This window comes from Mustelus asterias, chromosome 10 (assembly GCF_964213995.1).
Source record: "Mustelus asterias chromosome 10, sMusAst1.hap1.1, whole genome shotgun sequence".
NCBI classification, from domain to species: Eukaryota; Metazoa; Chordata; class Chondrichthyes; order Carcharhiniformes; family Triakidae; genus Mustelus; species Mustelus asterias.
This window is the reverse complement of record NC_135810.1, coordinates 111,080,197-111,100,846: the sequence shown is the minus strand read 5'-3', so window position 1 is coordinate 111,100,846 and position 20,650 is coordinate 111,080,197. Positions and strand designations below refer to the sequence as shown.

The window sequence follows — 20,650 nt, the reverse complement described above, 5'->3', positions numbered from 1 at the left end:
TAATCTTAGAATCACTACAGAGCATCCCACCCCTAACCCTGCAACCCCAAATATTTACCCCACTAATCCCCTAATCTACACATCCTGGGACACTAAAGGACAATTTAGCATGCGAATCCACATAACCTGAACATTTTTGAACTGTGGAAGGAAACTGGAGCACTGGGCGGAAACCCACGCAGATAGGGGGGAGAATATGCAAAGTCCACACAGACAATCACCCATGGCCAGAATTGAACCCGGGTCCCTGGCACTGTGAGGCAGCAGTGCTAACCACTGTGTCACCACTATGCCGTCCCTGAGCTCACTGATTTACCTTGCTCGACAGGGAACCAATGTCTTGATTTTAAAAATCTCAACTTGATTTCCAGTTCATCCATATCTCTGTGAGCTTCTCCAACCCCACTCTGAGATAGTTACACTCTTTTAATTCTGGCCTCTTGAGAATCCCTGATTTTAATTGTTGCAACATTAGTGGTTTTCCCTTCAGTTGCCTCGGCCCTCAGCTCTGGAATTCGCTCCCTACATCTCTCCATCTCGCTACCTCACATTTTTCCTTTTTAAATATCTTAAGATACTTCTTAAAACCTACCTCTCTGACTAAGCTTTTGGTCATCTGACTCTGCTACTTATGTGGCTCGGTGTCATATTTTGTATTGTAATGCTCTTGTGAAGTGCCTTGGGACATTTTATTATATGAAGGGTGCTACACAAACACACATTGTTGTTGTTGTTAATGATGATGTCAGTAGTCCATAGGAATGGTCCCAGAACAGAACAGTGCAGAACATTGCTATCTATTTTCAACAACACTGAGAAACAACCTTGAATTCCTATTCACTATTTTCTCTCTTCCAACAAGATTTTCAATTAATTTGCTACCGTCCCTGCTAATAACATACCTCATTATCTTTCCCAATAGTCTCCAGTTTTCTGAAAATTTATGCAAACTATAGCCATTGCAATTACTCCATTTGCCATATCTGTCACCTCATCAAAGGGTTCTTATCAGGTTTGCCCAGCCTCATCTCCCTTTCTGAAATTCACATAGGCTACTCCAACTTACTTTCTCTTCATCCAGATATTGAGTTATTTCATCTTTCATATCAGTTGTGGGGACGTTACAGGCAATTATCATCAGAGATGGTGACTTAAGCCTTCAGACATGCATGAACTGACCCATGACATGCATGTGAGGGGTCGGTCACGGATCATTTTTGACCAATTTAGTTAAATATCAGGAATACCCAAGGAGGTTGTTTGGGGATAAGACCAGAAGACATAGGAGGAGAATTAGGCCACCATTCAAACAATTTTCTCATCCCCATTCTCCTGCCTTTTCCCCCAAACGCCTGATCCCCTTATTAATCAAGAACCTATCTATCTCTGTCTTAAAGACACTCAATGACCTGGCCTCCACAGCCTTCTGCGGCAAAGAGTTCCACAGATTCACCACTCTCTGGCTGATGAAATTCCTCCTCATCTCTGTTTTAAAGGATCGTCCCTTTAGCCTGAGGTTGTGTCCTCTGTTTCTAGTTTTTCCTACTGGTGGAAACATCCTCTCCACATCCACTTTATCCAGGCCTCGCCGTATCCTGTAAGTTTCAATAAGATTCCCCCTCATCCATACAAACTCCAACAAGTACAGACTCAGAGTCCTCAACCGTTCCTCATACGACGAGCTCGTGGGGGTGGGGTCAATGGATATTGCCAACATGGAGGCTTCTACACAATAAATTATTAGCAAAATTTTCAGTCTCATGTTTGAATCTCTTAATGGCCTCACCTCTCCTTATATCCATAACCCCCGCTTACCCTGCAACCCTCCAACTCTGGCTTTCTGAGCATCGTCCACTCACTGGGCCTTCACCATCTAGGCCCTCAGCACTAGAATTCACCCCCTCAAAACACATGTGTCTCCTCCACCTTTGAGACTCCTTAAAACTGATCACTTAAGACTAAGTTTCATCACCCTTCCTGATTCCCCTTCTATGTCTTTCGTCTGAACTCACCTGTGATTAATCTTAGAGTTGAATTTCTGAAATTAGAAACTTCGATCTATGTTAAGGGCACTATCTGAATGAAAATTGTGGATGTTGGTGTTTAACTTACAGTCTAGAATCGCCAACTTATTTTCAAACAAGTCTGTAAAATAATGTGGGGCATAGATCAGCTAGATAGTCAATATCTTTTCTCAAAGATAGGGGGAGTCTAAAACTAGAGGGCATAGGTTTAAGGTGAGAGGGGAGAGATACAAAAGAGTCCAGAGGGGCAATTGTTTCACACAGAGGTTGGTGAGTGTCTGGAACGAGCTGCCAGAGGTAGTAGTAGAGGCGGGTACAATTTTGTCTTTTGAAAAGCATTTAGACAGTTACATGGGTAAAATGGGTATGGAGGGATATGGGCCAAACGTGGGCAATTGGGACTAGCTTAGTGGTTTAAAAAAGGGCGGCTTGGACAAGTTGGGCCGAAGGGCCTGTTTACATGCTATAAACCTCTATGACTCTAAGTTCTGATGAAAGGAGCCGAAGTGAAACTTTAATTGAAATACTCTCTCCACAAACGTCGCCTGACCTACTGAATATTTTCCACATTTATTTCAATAAAATATGCAATTTAAGCACAAGGACTGCACAAAGGTTATGAAACAAGGTTTGTTTATTCTACTGCCATCAAAGCAATATCGACCCTCAGGGGAAAGCAACAAGAAACAAACTATTTCCAGAGATTATTCACTGCCGATGCTCCAGATCTCTGTCCTATTCGGGGCCTCAGTCCCTCTCTGCAGTCACTCACCAGGCTTGTTCTGCTGCTCAGCTCCTGGCTGCAGCCCTGTCCTTTCTCACACTTTCTCCCAGGAAATTTCTCAGACTCAGGGATGCTGCCAGCCAGTGTGACTGGGTTTCCATTTCCCTTGCTGGCTCCTTAGCCGCACCCTGAGGTTTCAAATTGCCCTAGGTTCCCAACACATTCCCACTCACAAGCCCTAGATTAGTTCTTGGTGCTTGCTTTCGCCCTCACCTCATGGGCTCTGGCCCCACACCTCAGCCTTCAAGGACACTGCTGCCCGCAGGGAGCGACCCACAGGGGCCGACCGGTTCCCCTGCCCCGTGCACCCCCCAACATTGCCACCTGCTGCTGGAGGCCCCACTACACCAGATTTCAAACATCCACACACCCTTGGCTCAACACCAAGATTGTCCAGTTCAAAGCTGGATCCATGACAACTGCCCATGAGAGCAAGTTGACTTCCTGCCCTGTCAGACTGGAAGTAAATGTGCCTTCAGAGGAAGAATTAAAAAAAAATAAAGTGACAAAAGCAGTTGTAAATTTGGAGACTTTATAAAGTATATATAGCGGCTAAAAAGCAGGACCATTTCAGGAATTCACAACTCAAATATTGTGACTGCAAAACAAAAAGGACAACCTTGCATTCACATCGCACCTCTCACATCCTTAGGATGTCCCAATTACAGTGAATGAAGTACTTTTGAAGTAAAAACAGAAAATGCTGGAAAATCTCAGCAGGTTTGACAGCATCTGTGGAGAGAGAGAATAGAGCCAACGTTTCGAAGCTGGATTCTCTCTTCACAGATGCTGTCAGACCTGCTGAGATTTTCCAGCATTTTCTGTTTTTGTTTCAGATTCTAGCATCCACAGTAGAGTCATAGAGGTTTACAGCATAGAAACAGACCCTTCGGCCCAACTTGTCCATGCCGCCCTTTTTTAAAAAAACCTCCTACGCTATTCCCAATTGCCCGCGTTTGGTCCATATCCCTCTATACCCATCTTACCCATGTAACTGTCTAAATGCTTTTTAAAGGACAAAATTGTACCCACCTCTACTACTACCTCTGGCAGCTTGTTCCAGACACTCACCATCCTGTGTGTGAAAAAATTGCCGCTCTGGACACTTTTGTATCTCTCCACAGTCACCTTAAACGTATGCCCTCTGGTTTTAGACTTCCCTTTAATTTTGCTTTACTTTTGAAATGTAGTCGCTGTTGTAATGTCGGAAATGTGGCAGCCAATTTGTGCACAGCAAGCTCCAACAAACAACAAATGTGACAATGACCAAAATATATTGTTTTGTTTGCAATGTTGATTGAGGGATAAATATTCAAGAACAGCTTCTTCCCTGCTGCATTCAGACTCTTAAATAGACCTACCTTATATTAAGTCGATATTTCTCTACACCCGAGCTATGACTGTAACACCGGGCGGGGTTTTCCAGCTGCGCTCGTCCCAAGGCTGGAAATTCCCATCCGAGGTCAACGGACCTTTGCATGCTCTCCTCCATGTCGGAGAGACCAAGCTAGACTGGGTGATCACTTTGCTGAGCACCTTCGGTGCATGCGCAATCAGGACCCTGACCTGGTTAAGAGGGAGGTCGTGCCTTACAAATTTGGTGGAGTTTTTTGAGGAAGTGACAAAAACGGTTGACGAAGGAAGGGCCGTGGATGTCGTCTATATGGATTTCAGTAAGGCATTTGACAAAGTCCCTCATGGCAGATTGGTTAAGAAGGTTAAGGCTCATGGGATACAAGGAGAAGTGGCTAGATGGGTAGAAAACTGGCTTGGCCACAGGAGACAGAGGGTAGCAGTCGAAGGGTCTTTTTCCGGCTGGAGGACTGTGACCAGTGGTGTTCCACAGGGCTCTGTACTGGGACCTCTGCTATTTGTGATATATATAAATGATTTGGAAGAAGATGTAACTGGTGTTATCAGCAAGTTTGCGGATGACACAAAGATGGCTGGACTTGCGGATAGCGATGAACATTGTCGGACAATACAGCAAGATGTAGATAGGCTGGAAAATTGGGTGGAGAAATGGCAGATGGAATTTAATCCAGATAAATGCGAAGTGATGCATTTTGGAAGAACTAATGTAGGGAGGAGTTATACAATAAATGGCAGAGTCATCAGGAGTATAGAAACACAGAGGGACCTAGGTGTGCAAGTCCACAAATCCTTGAAGGTGGCAACACAGGTGGAGAAGGTGGTGAAGAAGGCATATGGTATGCTTGCCTTTATAGGATGGGGTATAGAGTATAAAAGCTGGAGTCTGATGTTGCAGCTGTATAGAACGCTGTTTAGGCCACATTTGGAGTACTGCGTCCAGTTCTGGTTGCCGAACTTCCAGAAGGATGTGGAGACTTCAGAGAGAGTGCAGAGAAGGTTTACCAGGATGTTGCCTAGTATGGAGGGTCTTAGCTATGAGGAGAGATTGGGTAAACTGGGGTTGTTCTCCCTGGAAAGACGGAGAATGAGGGGAGATCTAATAGAGGTGTACAAAATTATGAAGGGTATAGATAGGGTGAACAGTGGGAAGCTTTTTCCCAGGTCAGAGGTGACGATCATGAGGGGTCACGGGCTCAAGGTGAGAGGGGCGAGGTATAACTCAGATATCAGAGGGACGTTTTTTACACAGAGAGTGGTGGGGGCCTGGAATGCGCTGCCAAGTAGGGTGGTGGAGGCAGACATGCTGGCATCGTTTAAGACTTACCTGGATAGTCACATGAGCAGTCTGGGAATGGAGGGATACAAACGAATCGTCTAGTTGGACCAAGGAGCGGCACAGGCTTGGAGGGCCAAAGGGTCTGTTTCCTGTGCTGTACTGTTCTTTGATTGCTTGCCATTTTAACACACGATCCTGCTCCCGTGCCCACATGTCTGTCCTTGGCCTGCTGCAATGTTCCAGTGAAGTTCAACGCAAACTGGAGAAACAGCACCTCATCTTCCAGCTGGGCACTTTACAGCCTTCCGGTCTCAACATCGAATTCAACAACTTCAGATGATTAGCTCGACCCCACCTTGACCCTTCTGTTTTCATTTTATTTAATTTCTAACTGTTCTCTGCCTTTTATTTCTTTTTCCCCTTACTCTTTCCTCCTATTTTATCCCCCCTTTCCTTACCTTTTCTCCCCCTTTGCTTTCCCTTTTTCTCAATTTTACCTCTCTCCCACCCATTCCCTCTCCCCTTCCCCCACATCTACATCCGTCACAGCTCACCCTCTGATTTCAGCTTCTCTGCCGTTTGGCCATTCACACCTATTCTCTCTATGGGCTGCCATTAGCAGCCTTTCCCCTTGATTTTGTGGCTCTGACTCATCTTTCATTCCCTCACTCCACAGTATAAATATCTCCCACTTTCCATGCCTTTTAGCTTTGACAAAGGGTCGTCTGGACTCAAAACATCAGCTCTTTTCTCTCCTTACAGTTGCTGCCAGACCTGCTGAGATTTTCCAGCATTTTCTCTTTTGGTTCCTTTTGACCTTTGCATGGTCCGTCCTGGCCCGCTAACAATTCCCGTGGCGGGCGGGATGGAAAAATTCCACCCAATATATTCTGCAACCTCTCTCCTTTCCTTCTCCCCTATGTATTCTATGAACAGTATGTTTTGTCTGTATAGCAAGCAAGAAACAATACTTTTCACTGCATCCCAATACATGTGACAACAATAAATCAAATCAATTATTTACCAGGACGCTCGGACTAATAGTTCTTTGACAGAGTGTTGTGGCGTTGCAAAGAAAAATAAGTGCTGAATATAATTTTAATGAGCTACAGGAAAAGCGTTGCCTCTTTAAGAGTGAGGCGGGGTTTATGCCAAGACAGTCTCCTCCTTCCTTTCTCCGCCTCTTCTCCCCGATCCTACGCAGTATTGACAAGCAGTCAAATCACAGAGGTTAGACACACACCACGCAAACAGGTAAGCTGCTGTGGCAATGGAGATCACCAGCAGCAGCCGAGACTGGGGGGCTGGGCTCGGCGGCCTCAAGAAGACCCTGCCCGTCCTGCTCTGGCTGCTGCTGAGCATGTGGAGTCGGCGGTGCCGGGCAGACAGCGCCATGGAGGAGATCGCCACGGAGAAAGAGGCGGAAGAGAGCCACCGGCAGGACAGCGCTAATCTGCTGCTCTTCATCCTGCTGCTTACACTCACCATCCTCACCATCTGGCTCTTCAAGCACCGGCGCTTCCGTTTTCTCCATGAGACTGGCTTGGCAATGATATATGGTGAGGATAATTTACCCTTCTGTCTTTCTTTTTCCAGACAATAAATGCCAGGAAAATGAAGCTTTTGTACTTGGAGGTTGGCCGCATTGTCATTTACCCACGTGTTGTAACCATTTGGAACCCTGTGAATACAATGTATATGTGTTTCGAATCTCATGTGTTTAATGTGGGTTCCGCCTGGAATGTCATGTTGCCATTTCAATTGTATATCTTTGTGAATTGAGACTGAAACTGACAAGAGTCTCTGCTCCCCCCCGCCCCCCCCCAACCTGGCCCAGAGCCCGCCCCAGCCTCTCACCATTGGCTCCCCTTCTCCCAGCCGCCGCCCTGATTGACCAGTGGGACCCTGTCAATCATTACCGCGTGCCTGGCTGCTTCCACCTTGCAAGTTTCCTTTCCCCCCCCCATTGCTGCATCATAGTTACCCATTGCTTACTGAAACCTCTTCCTCCTCCTTGTTTATTAATAGGTCGTTTTTTAAAGATAAATAGCATGACAACTGTATATATATATATATATATATATATATTTCTATCATAGAATTCCTACAGTGCAGAAGGAGGCCCTTGGAGCCCGCACCAACTCTTACGCAGCTTTACCCCATAGGATTCTATAATCCATCAACCCCCACCCTGTATTTAGCCTGCTAACCCCTCCTAATCTTGGAACACTCAGGGGCAATTTAGCATGACCACTCGACCTGACCTGACTTAACTTGCACGTCTTTCAGACTGTGGGAGGAAACCGGAGCAACCCGGAGGAAACCCACACAGACGTGGGGAGAATGTGCAAACTCCAGCACAGACAATCACCCAAGATTGGCATTGAACTCTGGTCCCGGGTGCTGTGAGGCAGCAGTGCTAACCACTCTGCTACCCATATGTGTGTGTGTGTGTGTGTGTGTATATATATATATATATACACACACACTGAGAAGCTGGCAGTTTTGCACCACATGTTTAGGTGGATTGGCCATGCCAAATTGCCCCTTCCTGTCAGGGGGGACTAGCTAGGGTTATTTTTTTTGTGGGGATAGGGACTGTTGTTGGTGCAGGCTTGATGGTCCAAATGGTCTCCTTGTGCACTGTTGCGATTCTATGATTCTGTATGTTAAACAATTTTTGGGGAGATTAAATTAGGCCTGCCTACTCTTTTTTCATTTCTTTTTAAACGTTAAATAACATTTTTTTCATTCATTCTTACGGGATGTGGGCATCACTGGCTGGACCAGTATTTATTGCCTGTCCCTAACTGCCCTCCATCTCCAGAAGACATTTGAGAGTCAACCACATTGTACAGGGTTTAAGAAACCCAGAACATTTCTGGCTTCTCTCGTATACTCCCTTCACTTTAGCCTGACATGTATGTATGTATGTAGTCAATTATATATATATAAATATAAAAATGCAATTGCCTGCATACATACATGTCAGGCTGAACAAGCTATAGTGGAGTAAAAACTGCCCGGCTGAACCAGCAGGCCTACTGGTGGAACATTAGACTGTGGACCAGCAGGCCTGAGTTAATAAGTGGAGGATTTCTGGCGATGCCGTAAGTCGAGCACAAAGATTAATGAGACTTTGAATCATGGGTTCAATTCTCTTAATTTTTCTCCAGCTACTGCTGATTCTGCAGTTATTCCAAATTGTTCTCTTCCCCACCCCCCACCCTTACGGATGTTTGCTAAAATACTGTACAGTGGGGCGGGGGGACAACTAAGAATAACAGCAGAATCAGCAACATTGGAAAGGGGGGCAGGGAAGAGGAGTTAACATTTCGGACAGAAGTCAGAGGGTGGTTGTAGAGGGTTGTTTTTCAAACTGGAGGCCTGTGACCAGCGGTGTGCTGGGTCCACTGTTGTTTGTCATGTATATTAATGATTTGGATGAGAATATAGGAGGCATGGTTAGTAAGTTTGCAGATGACACCAAGATTGGTGGCATAGTGGACAGTGAAGAAGGTTATCTCCAATTGCAACGGGATCTTGATCAATTGGGCCAGTGGGCTGATGAATGGCAGATGGAGTTTAATTTGGACAAATGCGAGGTGATGCATTTTGGTAGTTTGAACCAGGGCAGGACTTACTCAGTTAATGGTAGGGCATTGGGGAGAGTTACAGAACAAAGAGATCTCTGGGTACATGTTCATAGCTCCTTGAAAGTGGAGTCACAGGTGGACAGAGTAGTGAAGAAGGCATTCGGCATGCTTGGGTTCATCGGTCAGAACATTGAATACAGGAGTTGGGACGTCTTGTTGAAGTTTTACAAGACATTGGTAAGGCTGCACTTGGAATACTGTGTGCAATTCTGGTCACCCTATTATAGAAAGGATGTTATTAAACTAGAAGGAGTGCAGAAAAGATTTACGAAGATGCTACCAGAACTTGATGGTTTGAGTTATAGGAAGAGGCTAGATAGACTGGGACTTTTTTCTCTGGAGCGTAGGAGGCTGAGGGGTGATCTTATAGAGGTCTATAAAATAATGAGAGGCACAGATCAGCTAGATAGTCAATATCTTTTCATAGAAATCATGGAAACCCTACAGTACAGAAAGAGGCCATTCGGTCCATCGAGTCTGCACCGACCACAATCCCACCCAGGCCCTACCCCATATCCCTACATATTTACCCACTAATCCCTCTAACCTACGCATCCCAGGACACTAAGGGCAATTTTTAGCATGGCCAATCAACCTAACCTGCACATCTTTGGACTGTGGGAGGAAACCGGAGCACCCGGAGGAAACCCATGCAGACACGAGGAGAATGTGCAAACTCCACACAGACAGTGACCCAAGCCGGGAATCGAACCCAGGTCCCTGGAGCTGTGAAGCAGCAGTGCTAACCACTGTGCTACCGTGCCGCCCAAAGGTAGGGGAGTCTAAAGCTAGAGAGCATAGGTTTAAGCTGAGAGGGGAGAGATACAAAAGTGTCCAGAGGGGCAATTTTTTCACACAGGGTGGTGAGTGTCTGGAAAAAGCTGCCAGAGGTAGTAGTAGAGGCGGGTACAATGTTGTCTTTTAAAAAGCATTTAAATAGTTACATGGGTATAGAGGGATATGGGCCAAATGCGGGCAATTGGGATTAGTTTAAGGGTTTAAAAAAAAAAAGGCGGCATGAACAAGTTGGGCCGAAGGGCCTGTTTCCATGCTGTAAACCTCTATGACTCTATGACCTAACTGGTCTATGCCCATTGGAGTTTAGAAGAATGGGCATTTGATATGGTGGATGCTGAAAGGATGTTTCCACTTGTGTGCAAGCCATAGCTTCAGAATAAAAGGTCTCCCCTTTCATACGGAAATGAGGAGAATTTTTTTCTCTTGAGGGTCATTTGTCTGACGATTTTTTTGTTTTATTGGTGTCGCTGGCTACGCCAGCATTTGTTGCTCATCCATAGTTGCACCTTGAGAAGGTTGTATTGAGCTGCCTTCTTGAAACGCTGCAGTCCATGTTCTGTGGGTTGACCCACAATGCCGTTACGGAGGGAATTCCAGGACTTTGACCCAGCAACTGTGAAGGAACTTACGATATATTTCCAAGTCAGGATGGTGAGTGGCTTGGAGGGGAACTTGCAGGTGGTCCCATGTGTCTGCTGCCCTTAACTTTCTAGATGGAAGTGGTCATGGGTTTGGAAGATGCTGTCTAAGGATCTTTGTCAAGATCTTTCCAAGAAAGTGGTATAGGTTGGGTCATTGAATTTAATCAAAGCAAAGCGGGACAGATTTTTTTTTGATAGATAATGGAGTCGAGGGTTATGCTGGGTGGGAAAATGGAACTGAGACCACAGCCAGATCAGCCATGATTTTATTGAATAGGCTCAAAGGGCCGAATGGTCAACTCCTGCTCCTGAGTCCCATGTTCCTCGACCCTTCAGAGAAAGGATCAGCTTGGCTGCGTTGGTAGCTTTGGGGTTGGATGGTTCTGGGCTGGGGATCCACAGCAGGATCTGAGCAGTTGCTGCTAGTCCAGTGTACAAATGGAGAGGTCCGTTGTCAGGAGGGCTTTATAAAAACATTATGTGGTGTGGGCATCGCTTGCTCACAGCAGCATTTATTGTCCATCCGTATTGCCCTCGAAGGTGAGAGAGCTGTCTTCGTGAACCGCTGCAGTCCCTGTGATGTAGGTACTCTCAGTGCTGTTAAGGAGGGGGTTCCAGGATTTTGACCCAGCAACAGTGAAGGAATGGTGATATGTTTCCAAGACAGGATGATGAGTGACTTGGAGGGAAACTTCCAGTAGTGGCATTCCAGGTATCTGCTGCCCTTGTCCTTCTCGATAGTAGTGGTCATGGGTTTGAAAGATGCTATCTAAGGAGTCTTGGGGAGTTCCTGCAGTGCATCTTGTAGATGGTACACACGGCTGCCACTGTGTGTCGGTGGTGGAAGAATTGAATGTTTATGAAAGGAGTAGCAATCAAGCGGGCTGCTTTGTCCTGGATGGTGTCAAGCTTCTTGAGTGGCATTGGAGCTGCACTCATCCAGGCAAGTGGAGAGTATTCTATCACACTCCTGACTTGTGCCTTGTAGATGGTGGACAGGTTTTGGTGGAGTCAGGGGGTGAGTAACTTGCCACAGGATTTCTAATCTTTGCCCTGCTCTAAACAGTATTTATATGGCTAGTCTAGTTCAGTTTCTGGTTAATGGTCACCCACAGGATGTTGATGGTGGTTCCTTGGTCAACAAATTAAGTCAAGGCCCTGTCCTCCTTGTTCAGGTGTTGAGATACATAAAACAATATTCCATGACGTTACTCAAAAAACAGACAAGGCAGTCATCACTGTTTTTTGGCCACCATCCCTCCCTCAAGCTGTACCACCAACAAAATAAATGGACTGACCATTCATTGCATTATAAGCTGGCACCAAATAGCTGTAGTACTTCCCTATATCACAGCAATGCACTCCAAAAATGTAATTCATTATGTGAAGTGTTTTCAGATATTTAAATGCGATGAGGCACCATATAAAATCAAACATTTTTATTTTAGATTTGCTTTCTGTTTCTCCTGTTGCCAATCTCAATTTGAGGGAGCCGTGAGCTAGTCAACAATCCATAGAACCATAGAAAATTACAGCTCAGAAACAGGCCTTTTGGCCCTTCTTGTCTGTGCCGAACCATTTTTTGCCTAGTCCCACTGACCTGCACTTGGACCATATCCCTCCACACCCCTCTCATCCATGAACCCGTCCAAGTTTTTCTTAAATGTTAAAAGTGACCCCGCATTTACCACTTTATCCGGCAGCTCATTCCACACTTCCACCACTCTCTGCGTGAAGAAGCCCCCCCTAATATTCCCTTTGAACTTTTCTCCTTTCACCCTTAACCCATGCCCTCTGGTTTTTTTCTCCCCTAGCCTCAGCGGAAAAAGCCTGCTTGCATTCACTCTATCTATACCCATCAAAATCTTATACACCTCTATCAAATCTCCCCTCAATCTTCTGCGCTCCAGGGAATAAAGTCCCAACCTATTCAATCTCTCTCTGTAACTCAGCTTCTCAAGTCCCGGCAACATCCTTGTGAACCTTCTCTGCACTCTTTCAACTTTATTTACATCCTTCCTGTAACTAGGTGACCAAAACTGTACACAATACTCCAAATTCGGCCTCACCAATGCCTTATATAACCTTACCATAACACTCCAACTTTTATACTCGATACAGTGGTCCCATTATGTATTGTCCGAGGGGATAGTAAAAATCTTAACACGCATTCATCTAAGATGCATTTAACAAAGTAAATGAATAATCATTTGAGAAAATAAGATCTTTTTGGTTAAGGTTCAGATGGATCCGTATGTGACTGGAGTGAGGCAGTCTTAAGCCAAAAATAAGGCCATTCTCACTTGTAAAACTGGGTAAGTTACATACGATCAAGGACGAGGAGTAGACCATTCAGTCCCTCGAATAAAATCATTGAATAAGGTGGCGGGGTGGACGATGAACAATGGAAGGCAGAGGAACGACCAAGAGGAGGGAAGCTGAACTCCAACAAGGCTGCATGAAACAAAGGGGTGAAAGGGATACCACATCCTTTGCTGGAAGGAGATGCGCAAAGACTTCAAATGCAGTGGGTAGAAGACCAAGTGGGGCATAGGCGCCTCACAGGTGATGGGCTCGAGATGAGGGTGGTTGAATCGAGGAACAGATTTCTCCTTGAGGGTGCTCGCCTTTTCCCTCCGGGTTACTGACATTCTGCACAGTCTGGGGAAGACAGGTGATCTGGAGAGAATGATATGAGTGTGCTGGAGTGGTGTTCAAATCTGGCGCTGGGACCTTTGAACCTGTCAGCTGACAGCAGGAGGATGACTCAGCTGTTGCCTTGCCAGGTGACTCATAGGGGAACGTGCCTGAACAAAATTATTGAGATTCCAAGTACAGAATTTGGTGCAGGATCCATTCTGGCCAGCGGAAAAGCCACTGCTGGAGTCGCACTTAGTCACTCTCTCTCTCTCTATACCCCCCCCACCACCACACCCCCCCGCCCCACCCAATTATTTTTAAAAAGTAATCAAATGATTTTTAATCATAGAATCCCTACAGTGCAGAAGGAGGCAATTTGGCCCATCGAGTCTGCACCGACCACAATCCCACCCAGACCCTATTCCTGTAACCCCACATATTTACCCTGTTATTCCCCCTGACACTCGAGTCAATTTAGCATGGCCACTCAACCTAACTCGCACATCTTTGGACTGTGGGAGGAAACCAGAGCACCCGGAGGAAATCCACTCAGACACTGGGAGAATGTGCAGACTCCGCACAGTGACTCGAGTCCGAAATTGAACCCGGGACCCTGGTACTGTGAGGCAGCAGTGCTAACCACTGTGCCATTGTGCCGCCTTAAGTTATCCCTTTGGGCAGAATGACTGTCTTTCTTTACACAAGGGTACGTCCTTGTTCCTGTACGCAAATCTTCTTGTCAGACACTCCACGGCGTGTTTTTCGATGGTGGAGGCGTCTCGCTGTTGCCCACCCTCCGGCGGGAGAAGCTAATTGTTCACCTGCTGTGCTGCCGGGGAACCTGCCGCGAGGGATCCAGAAGACCCCGCTGGCAGGAAGGGACGGCCAAGGGAGTTTGGGGCCCTTGCAGCTTAGAAGAGAACCTGGTCGGCCAACAATTTGTATTTGGTAAAAGTTAGTGTCTAATCTCAGAGGATGTGCTGTTCCAGTGTACAACTGCATAACAGGTGCATGTGATGTTCCTCTGCACCAAACAGACCCAGCAATTACTCAATGTGATGCTGTTCAGCTGTATAAATACATGTTTATTATGTTAGATTTTCCTCTGGATTTGGAAGAGTTTACTGAATTGAGTGTTTGTAGCTTTTTCGTCCCCTCAATGGTACCCTCACTTCTCTTGAGAGTAATTGGGGGTAAATGTGCTGCTTTCCATACAGCTCTTGATGTGATGTTATGTTTTGTGCCTGCCTGTCTCTGCACACTGGAAAATAAATGTCCCGGTGACAAGCAATCACAGTAAGCTTTCCAGTTAGAAATAGGAGAGCTACTTAGTACATCTCCCATGGCATTGCTCATGGGCACTTGGAGGAGGTGATAAACTGCCTGATTTATAAAAAAAAAAATCTTAAGGAGATTTACAGCAAAATGTTCTGGAGTGAAAGTGACACTCCTGGAGTGTGAGCTACACGCAAGACTTTGAAAACTGCTTTGAAGGGAAATAAATATTATACAATGTTATACAATATTATATTATACAAATATTATACATATTCTTCAAAGACTATTTCCTCGGGTGGATGGAGCTATTACAAGGGGGTATAACTATAGGGTTCGTGGTGGGAGATAGAGGAAGGATATCAGAGGTAGGTTCTTTACGCAGAGAGTGGTTGGGGTGTGGAATGGACTGCCTGCAGTGATAGTGAAGTCAGACACTTTAGGAACATTTAAGCGGTTATTGGATAGGCACATGGAGCACACCAGGATGATAGGGAGTGGGATAGCTTGATCTTGGTTTCAGATAAAGCTCGGCACAACATCGTGGGCCGAAGGGCCTGTTCTGTGCTGTACTGTTCTATGTTCTATACCTTTTGTGAAACAGAATGTAGATGTGTGTCCCTTTTTCCAGATGCAGCAAATATATTTGCCTGGTATATTTTGACTGGGTTTATTTGTGGACAGATTGAAGCTGTTAACCTGGTGGGTCAACAAATTGAAGATGTGTGAAATCGTTATGTTCTTGGAAGGAGAGAAGCGGAAACGCTGGATTTGAACTCTGTTTGCTAGTTATCATGATGGAGGGGTGGGAGGGCTGGAGGGAGGAAGCAGTGCAGGAGGTAGGATGTAGATATTAAGCAGATTGTACGAATCCTTGGATTTGAAATGGTTTAAACCATTGCGTGTTTAACATTTGGGTTGGAGCAGTTGAATTTTTAAGTTTGGTTTTAACTGACCTGTCGCTGGCTTGCTGCAGCTGCTGATTTGACTTCCACTTTCTCCTGTGACTTGCTAGCGGTAACTTTTCTTCTCTCCTGATTAGACACAGAAGCCCCAGGCAGTGTGACACAAGTAGCTCTGTAATATTTTGACTGCAGATTGTCCTTGGTGTGATGTTGTATTGCTCATGGGAAGTCAGAAGAAAGTCTGTGCCTCACTCTTGCCTCTTTTTAAGGTGTCCGTATGTCTCCTCCTTTGGCTTGGTGTCTGTTTTAGTTTGATTACATTTCGGTGAAGTACTTTGGGATGTTTTATTGTCTTTAAGGCACTCTATAAATGCGAAATTGTTTTGCAACACAAGAGGTAATGCCCTTGGCAACAGTGGTTAGCGCTGCTGCCTCACAGCGACAGGGATCCAGGTTTGATTCCCGGCTTGGGTCACCATCTGTGCGGAGTCCGCACGTTCTCCCCGTGTCTGCGTGGGTTTCCTCCGGGTGCTCCGGTTTCCTCCCACAGTCCGAAAGACGTGCTGGTTACATGCATTGGCCCTGCTAAATTCTCCCTTGGTGTACCCGAACAGGCGCCGGAGTGTGGTGACTAGGGGATTTTCACAGTAACTTCATTGCAGTGTTAATGTAAACCTATTTGTGAGACTGATAAATAAACTTAATATATGATTTAATGTGCTGATCAATCACAGATTTATGGTTCTTATTGAGGACGGTTTCTGTGAATTTCTTTGGGGGGGGGGTGAATAATGGGGGAATGAAAATTGAAATGCTTAATTCTTGCATGAGACATGTCAGTCAGTGGCCTTGGTTATTCTTATTCATAAATAGCCATTCTTTTATTTAAAATATTTACTGCTCTAGCTCATTTTCATCCTTTTTAACATTTTTGTTTTTGAAAACTGGGGATGTGCAGCAAAACGGATTGTTAACAGCGTGAAGAACGAGAAGATTTCTTTGATTTTTTTTTAACATCAGACATAGGAGCAACATTCAGCCTTTTGACCTCATTCCGCCGTTCGGAGATTGGGGCTGATCTTTGTTTTTATTAATTTGTGGGACGTGGGCGTCGCTGGCTGGCCAGCATTTATTGGCCATCCCTAGTTGCCCTTGAGAAGGTGGTGGTGAGCTGCCTTCTTGAATCGTTGCAGTCCACGTGCTGTGGGTTCACCCACAATGCCATTCGGGAGGGAATTCCAGGATTTTGACCCAACAACTGCAAAGGAACGGCCGATATATTTCCAAGTCAGGATGGTGATGGGAACTTGCAGGTGGTGGTGTTCCCATGTACCTGCTGCCCTTCTCCTTCTCGATGGAAGTGGTCATGGGTTTGGAAGATGCAGTCTAAGGATCTTTGGTGAATTGCTGCAGTGCATCTTGTAGATAGTACACACTGCTGCTACTGAGCGTCGCCGGTGGAGGGATTGAATGTTAGTAGATGTGGTGCCAATCAAGTGGGGCTGCTTTGCCCTGGATGGTGTCAAGCTTCCTGAGTGTTGTTGGAGCTGCACCCATCCAGGCAAGTGGGGAGTATACCAGCACACTCCTGTCTTGTGCCTTGTAGATGGCAGATAGGTTTTGGGGAGTCAGGAGGTGAGTTGCTTGCCTTCTAGTTCAATACCATTTTCCTGCACAATCTACTTATCCCTTGACAATTTTAATATGTAGAAATCTATCGACCTTGACGCTTGCCCCAAGACCGGAAATTCCTGTCCGAGGTCAATGGACCTTTGCATGGTCTGCCCCTGCCCGCTATGATTCCTGTGGCTGACGGGACAGGAAAATCCCACATTTTTGTCTTGAACATACTCAACCACTGAGCTTTCCCGGGCCTTTGTGACAGAGAATATCAAAGATTTACCACCCTCGTCTGACTCCTAAATGGCCTGCTTCTAGGCCGCCCCCAGCCAGGGGAAACATCCTTCTTGCATCTGCTCTTTTGAGCCTTGTAAGAATTTTGTATGTTTGAGTGAGACCACCTCTGAGTCTTCAAATTTCCAGCGAATAAAGGCCCAGTCTGTTTAATCTTTCGTCATTGGACAATCCCTCCATCCCAGCCTGGTGAAGCTTTGTTGAACTCCCTCTTGGCAAGTGTATCTCCCTTTAGATCAGGTGACCAAAATGTGCTATCTCACCAAGGCCGTGTACAGCTACAGTAAGGCATCTGTAATGACGTCAATCAGGCCATTGAGGTTGGCCTATTGGAGTATGAACTCCCTGATTAAGGGTCTAGGGTGTATTATTGACCGCCTTAATTACATTTTAATTTGATGTTTTAAGTTTCCTTTCCGCTTTGTCTTTTGTTTCGGACGGTTCCCCTCCTTTTAGGGAGCTGCCCCTTTTGAGTTGTCCCTACGTTACTTTGATTTCTTTTATTTGGTTGGACACGAAAAGATATCCCTGATTAAGGATCCAATTGATGGGCCATTCAGGGAGTCTTTGCCTTGTACTTAACTGGGAGTGCCACTTCTTCTGACACCCCCGGAGGTAGACTGCTAACTACTAGCACTCTGTGTACTTCTGTTAGAGTTCATAAATAAAGGGATTTTAGTGAAGGGACTTCTGCGTCCGAAGACTTATTATAACATCCTTCTTCCTGTACGTAAATCTACTTGCAATGAAGGCCAACATACCATTTGCTACCTTTCTTTTGAACGGGACTGGTGGGGGATCTGGCCCTAAACTTTCAGAATCACTGTGGATTTGGTAGATTCTTGGAACTGATAGGGTTAGGGTTGGCAGCAATTGTTTCTGTGTTTTGCTTGTACTGGGGAGTGGGAGGGTGCCCTGAGTATGGGTAGGTAAAATCTGTGGGTTTGGCTCACTGATGGATTCCTGAAGTCTGCATGCAACAGAGGGGAAGCGGGAATATGCCTGACCACATTAAGAGGATCATGGGGTCAGCCGACTCATTTGTGTAAGCTTTCCAGATCTTTGTGAAGAACCTTTCTGTCAATCATAAACACTTCCACAAATTGCTTCAGGTTTTTAAAAAAAATCCCCAAGATATGTGTCCCAGAGTATATATTTTTAATAAGAGCCTGAACAGCAAATGTGTTATTGATTAATAACAACAACTTGTGTTTACAAAGCGTCTTCAATAAAATGTCTCCAGACACTTCACAGCCGTGTAAATCAGACAAAGGCTTAACAGCAAGCCACATAAATGTTACGATGGATGATCAAATGCTTGGCCAAAGAGCTGTGATTTTAAGGAGGGGAAGGGAGGTTTAGGGAGGGAATTCCAAAGCTTAGTGCTGGGGCAGTTGAAGGCACAGTTGCCAGCGGTGGGCAATGGAAATTGAGGGGGCCAGAATTGAAGGAGTGCAGAGGTCACTTGAGAGTTGTATAGTTGGATGAAGTAACAGGAAATATGAACACGTGATTTAGGCCACTTGGCACCTCGAGCCTGCTCCGTCGTTCAATAAGATCATGGGTAGCACGGTGACACAGTGGTTAGCACTGCTGCCTCACAGTGCCAGGGACCCGGGTTCAATTCCCGGCTTGGGTCACTGTCTGTGTGGCGTTTGCATGTTCTCCCCATGTCTGCGTGGGTTTCCTTCGGGTGCTCCGGTTTCCTCCCACAGTCCAAAAGACATGCTGGTTAGATGCATTGACCCGAACAGGCACCGGAGTGTGGCGACTAGGGGATTTTCACAGTAACGTCATTGCAGTGTTAATGTAGGCCTTACTTGTGACTAAATTAACTTTAACTTAACTTTAACATGGCTGATCTGATTGTAACTTCAACCCCATATTTCCTCCTCCCCCCCACCCCCCCCCCCCCCCCATAACCTTTCACCTCCTTGCTAATCAAGAATCTATCTTGCTCTGCCTTAAAAATATTCAACACTCTTCTTCCACTGCCTTTTGAGGAAGAGAGTTCCATGGACTCGTGACTGAGAGAAAACATTTCTCATCTTTGTCTTTGATGAGCAACCCCTTATTTTTAAATAGTGATCCCTGGTGGATCTCCACGTCCAACCTGTCAACACCCCTCAGGATCTTCAAGGTTTTGATCAAGTCAACTCTTGCTCTTCTAAACTCGAGTGGACACAAACCTAATCTCACCAACCTTTCTTTGTAAGACAACCTGCTTGTTCCTGGTATTAGTCTAGTGAACCTTCTCTGAACTGCTCATGTATTTACATATTTCCTTAAATGAGGAACCAATACAGTACACAATAGGGAGGGATGAGAAAGGTGAGGGGTTTGAATACAAGGATTGAATTTTAAAATTCTAATATATTTAATCTCTTAATAACAATCATATCCCACTTCTGGCATTTTCAAATTGACAACAAATAATTAGTATTCCACTCATCCATAATGGATACATAAACAAATCATAGGCCAGTCCATCATGCAAACCAGCCTCCCACCCATTGACTTTCCCGCTGCCTCGGGAAAGCAGCCAACATAATCAAGGACCCCACACACTCTGGACATTCTCTCTTCCACTTTCTTCTGTTGGGGGGGAAAAAGATACAAGAGTCTGAGGACATGTACCAACCAAGAACAGCTTCTTCCTTGCTGTCATCAGACTTTTGAATAGACCTGTGTTGCATGAAGTTGATCTTTCTCTACACCCTGGCTATGACTGTAACACTACATTCTGCACCCTCTCCTTTCTTTCTTATGCTTTGTCTGTATAGCGTGCAAGAAACAACACTTTTCACTGTATCTCAATACATGTGACAATAATAAATCAAATCAAAATTTAAAATTGTGAATTGAAACAATAAGATAGCATCTCCATCTCATAGAAACATAGAAGATAGGAGCAGGAGGAGGCCATTTGACCCTTTGAGCCTGCTCCGCCATTCATCACGATCATGGCTGATCGTCCAACTCAGTAGCCTAATCCTGCTTCCTCCCCATAACCTTTGATCCCATTCACCCCAAGTGCTATATCTAGCTGCCTCTTGAATACATTCAATGTTTTGGCATCAACTACTTCCTGTGGTAATGAATTCCACAGGCTCACTCTCTTTGGGTGAAGTAATGTCTCCTCATCTCCGTCCTAAATGGTTTACCCCGAATCTTTTTAAAGTAAAGTTGATTTATTAGTCACAAGTAAGACTTACACTGCAATGAAGTTATTGTGAAATTCCCCTAGTCGCCACACTCCAGCGCCTGTTCGGGTCAATGCACCTAACCAGCACGTTTTTCAGGCTGTGGGAGGAAGCCGGAGCACCCGGAGGAAACCCACGGGGTGAATGTGCAAACTCCACA

General features: G+C 45.5%; 1 protein-coding gene across 3 annotated transcripts in view; it reads left to right on the top strand.

Moving 5' to 3' along the window:
* The first annotated feature begins 6,663 nt into the window (after positions 1-6,663).
* The window catches only part of slc9a7 (solute carrier family 9 member 7), a 164,352-nt gene continuing 150,365 nt past the window's right edge, over positions 6,664-20,650 (top strand). For all 3 annotated transcript variants that reach the window (XM_078222428.1, XM_078222426.1, XM_078222427.1), the window contains exon 1: positions 6,664-7,017. In XM_078222428.1, the coding sequence (XP_078078554.1) occupies positions 6,729-7,017 (289 nt within the window). In that variant the 5' untranslated portion in view covers positions 6,664-6,728. The remainder of the gene's footprint in view (positions 7,018-20,650) is intronic.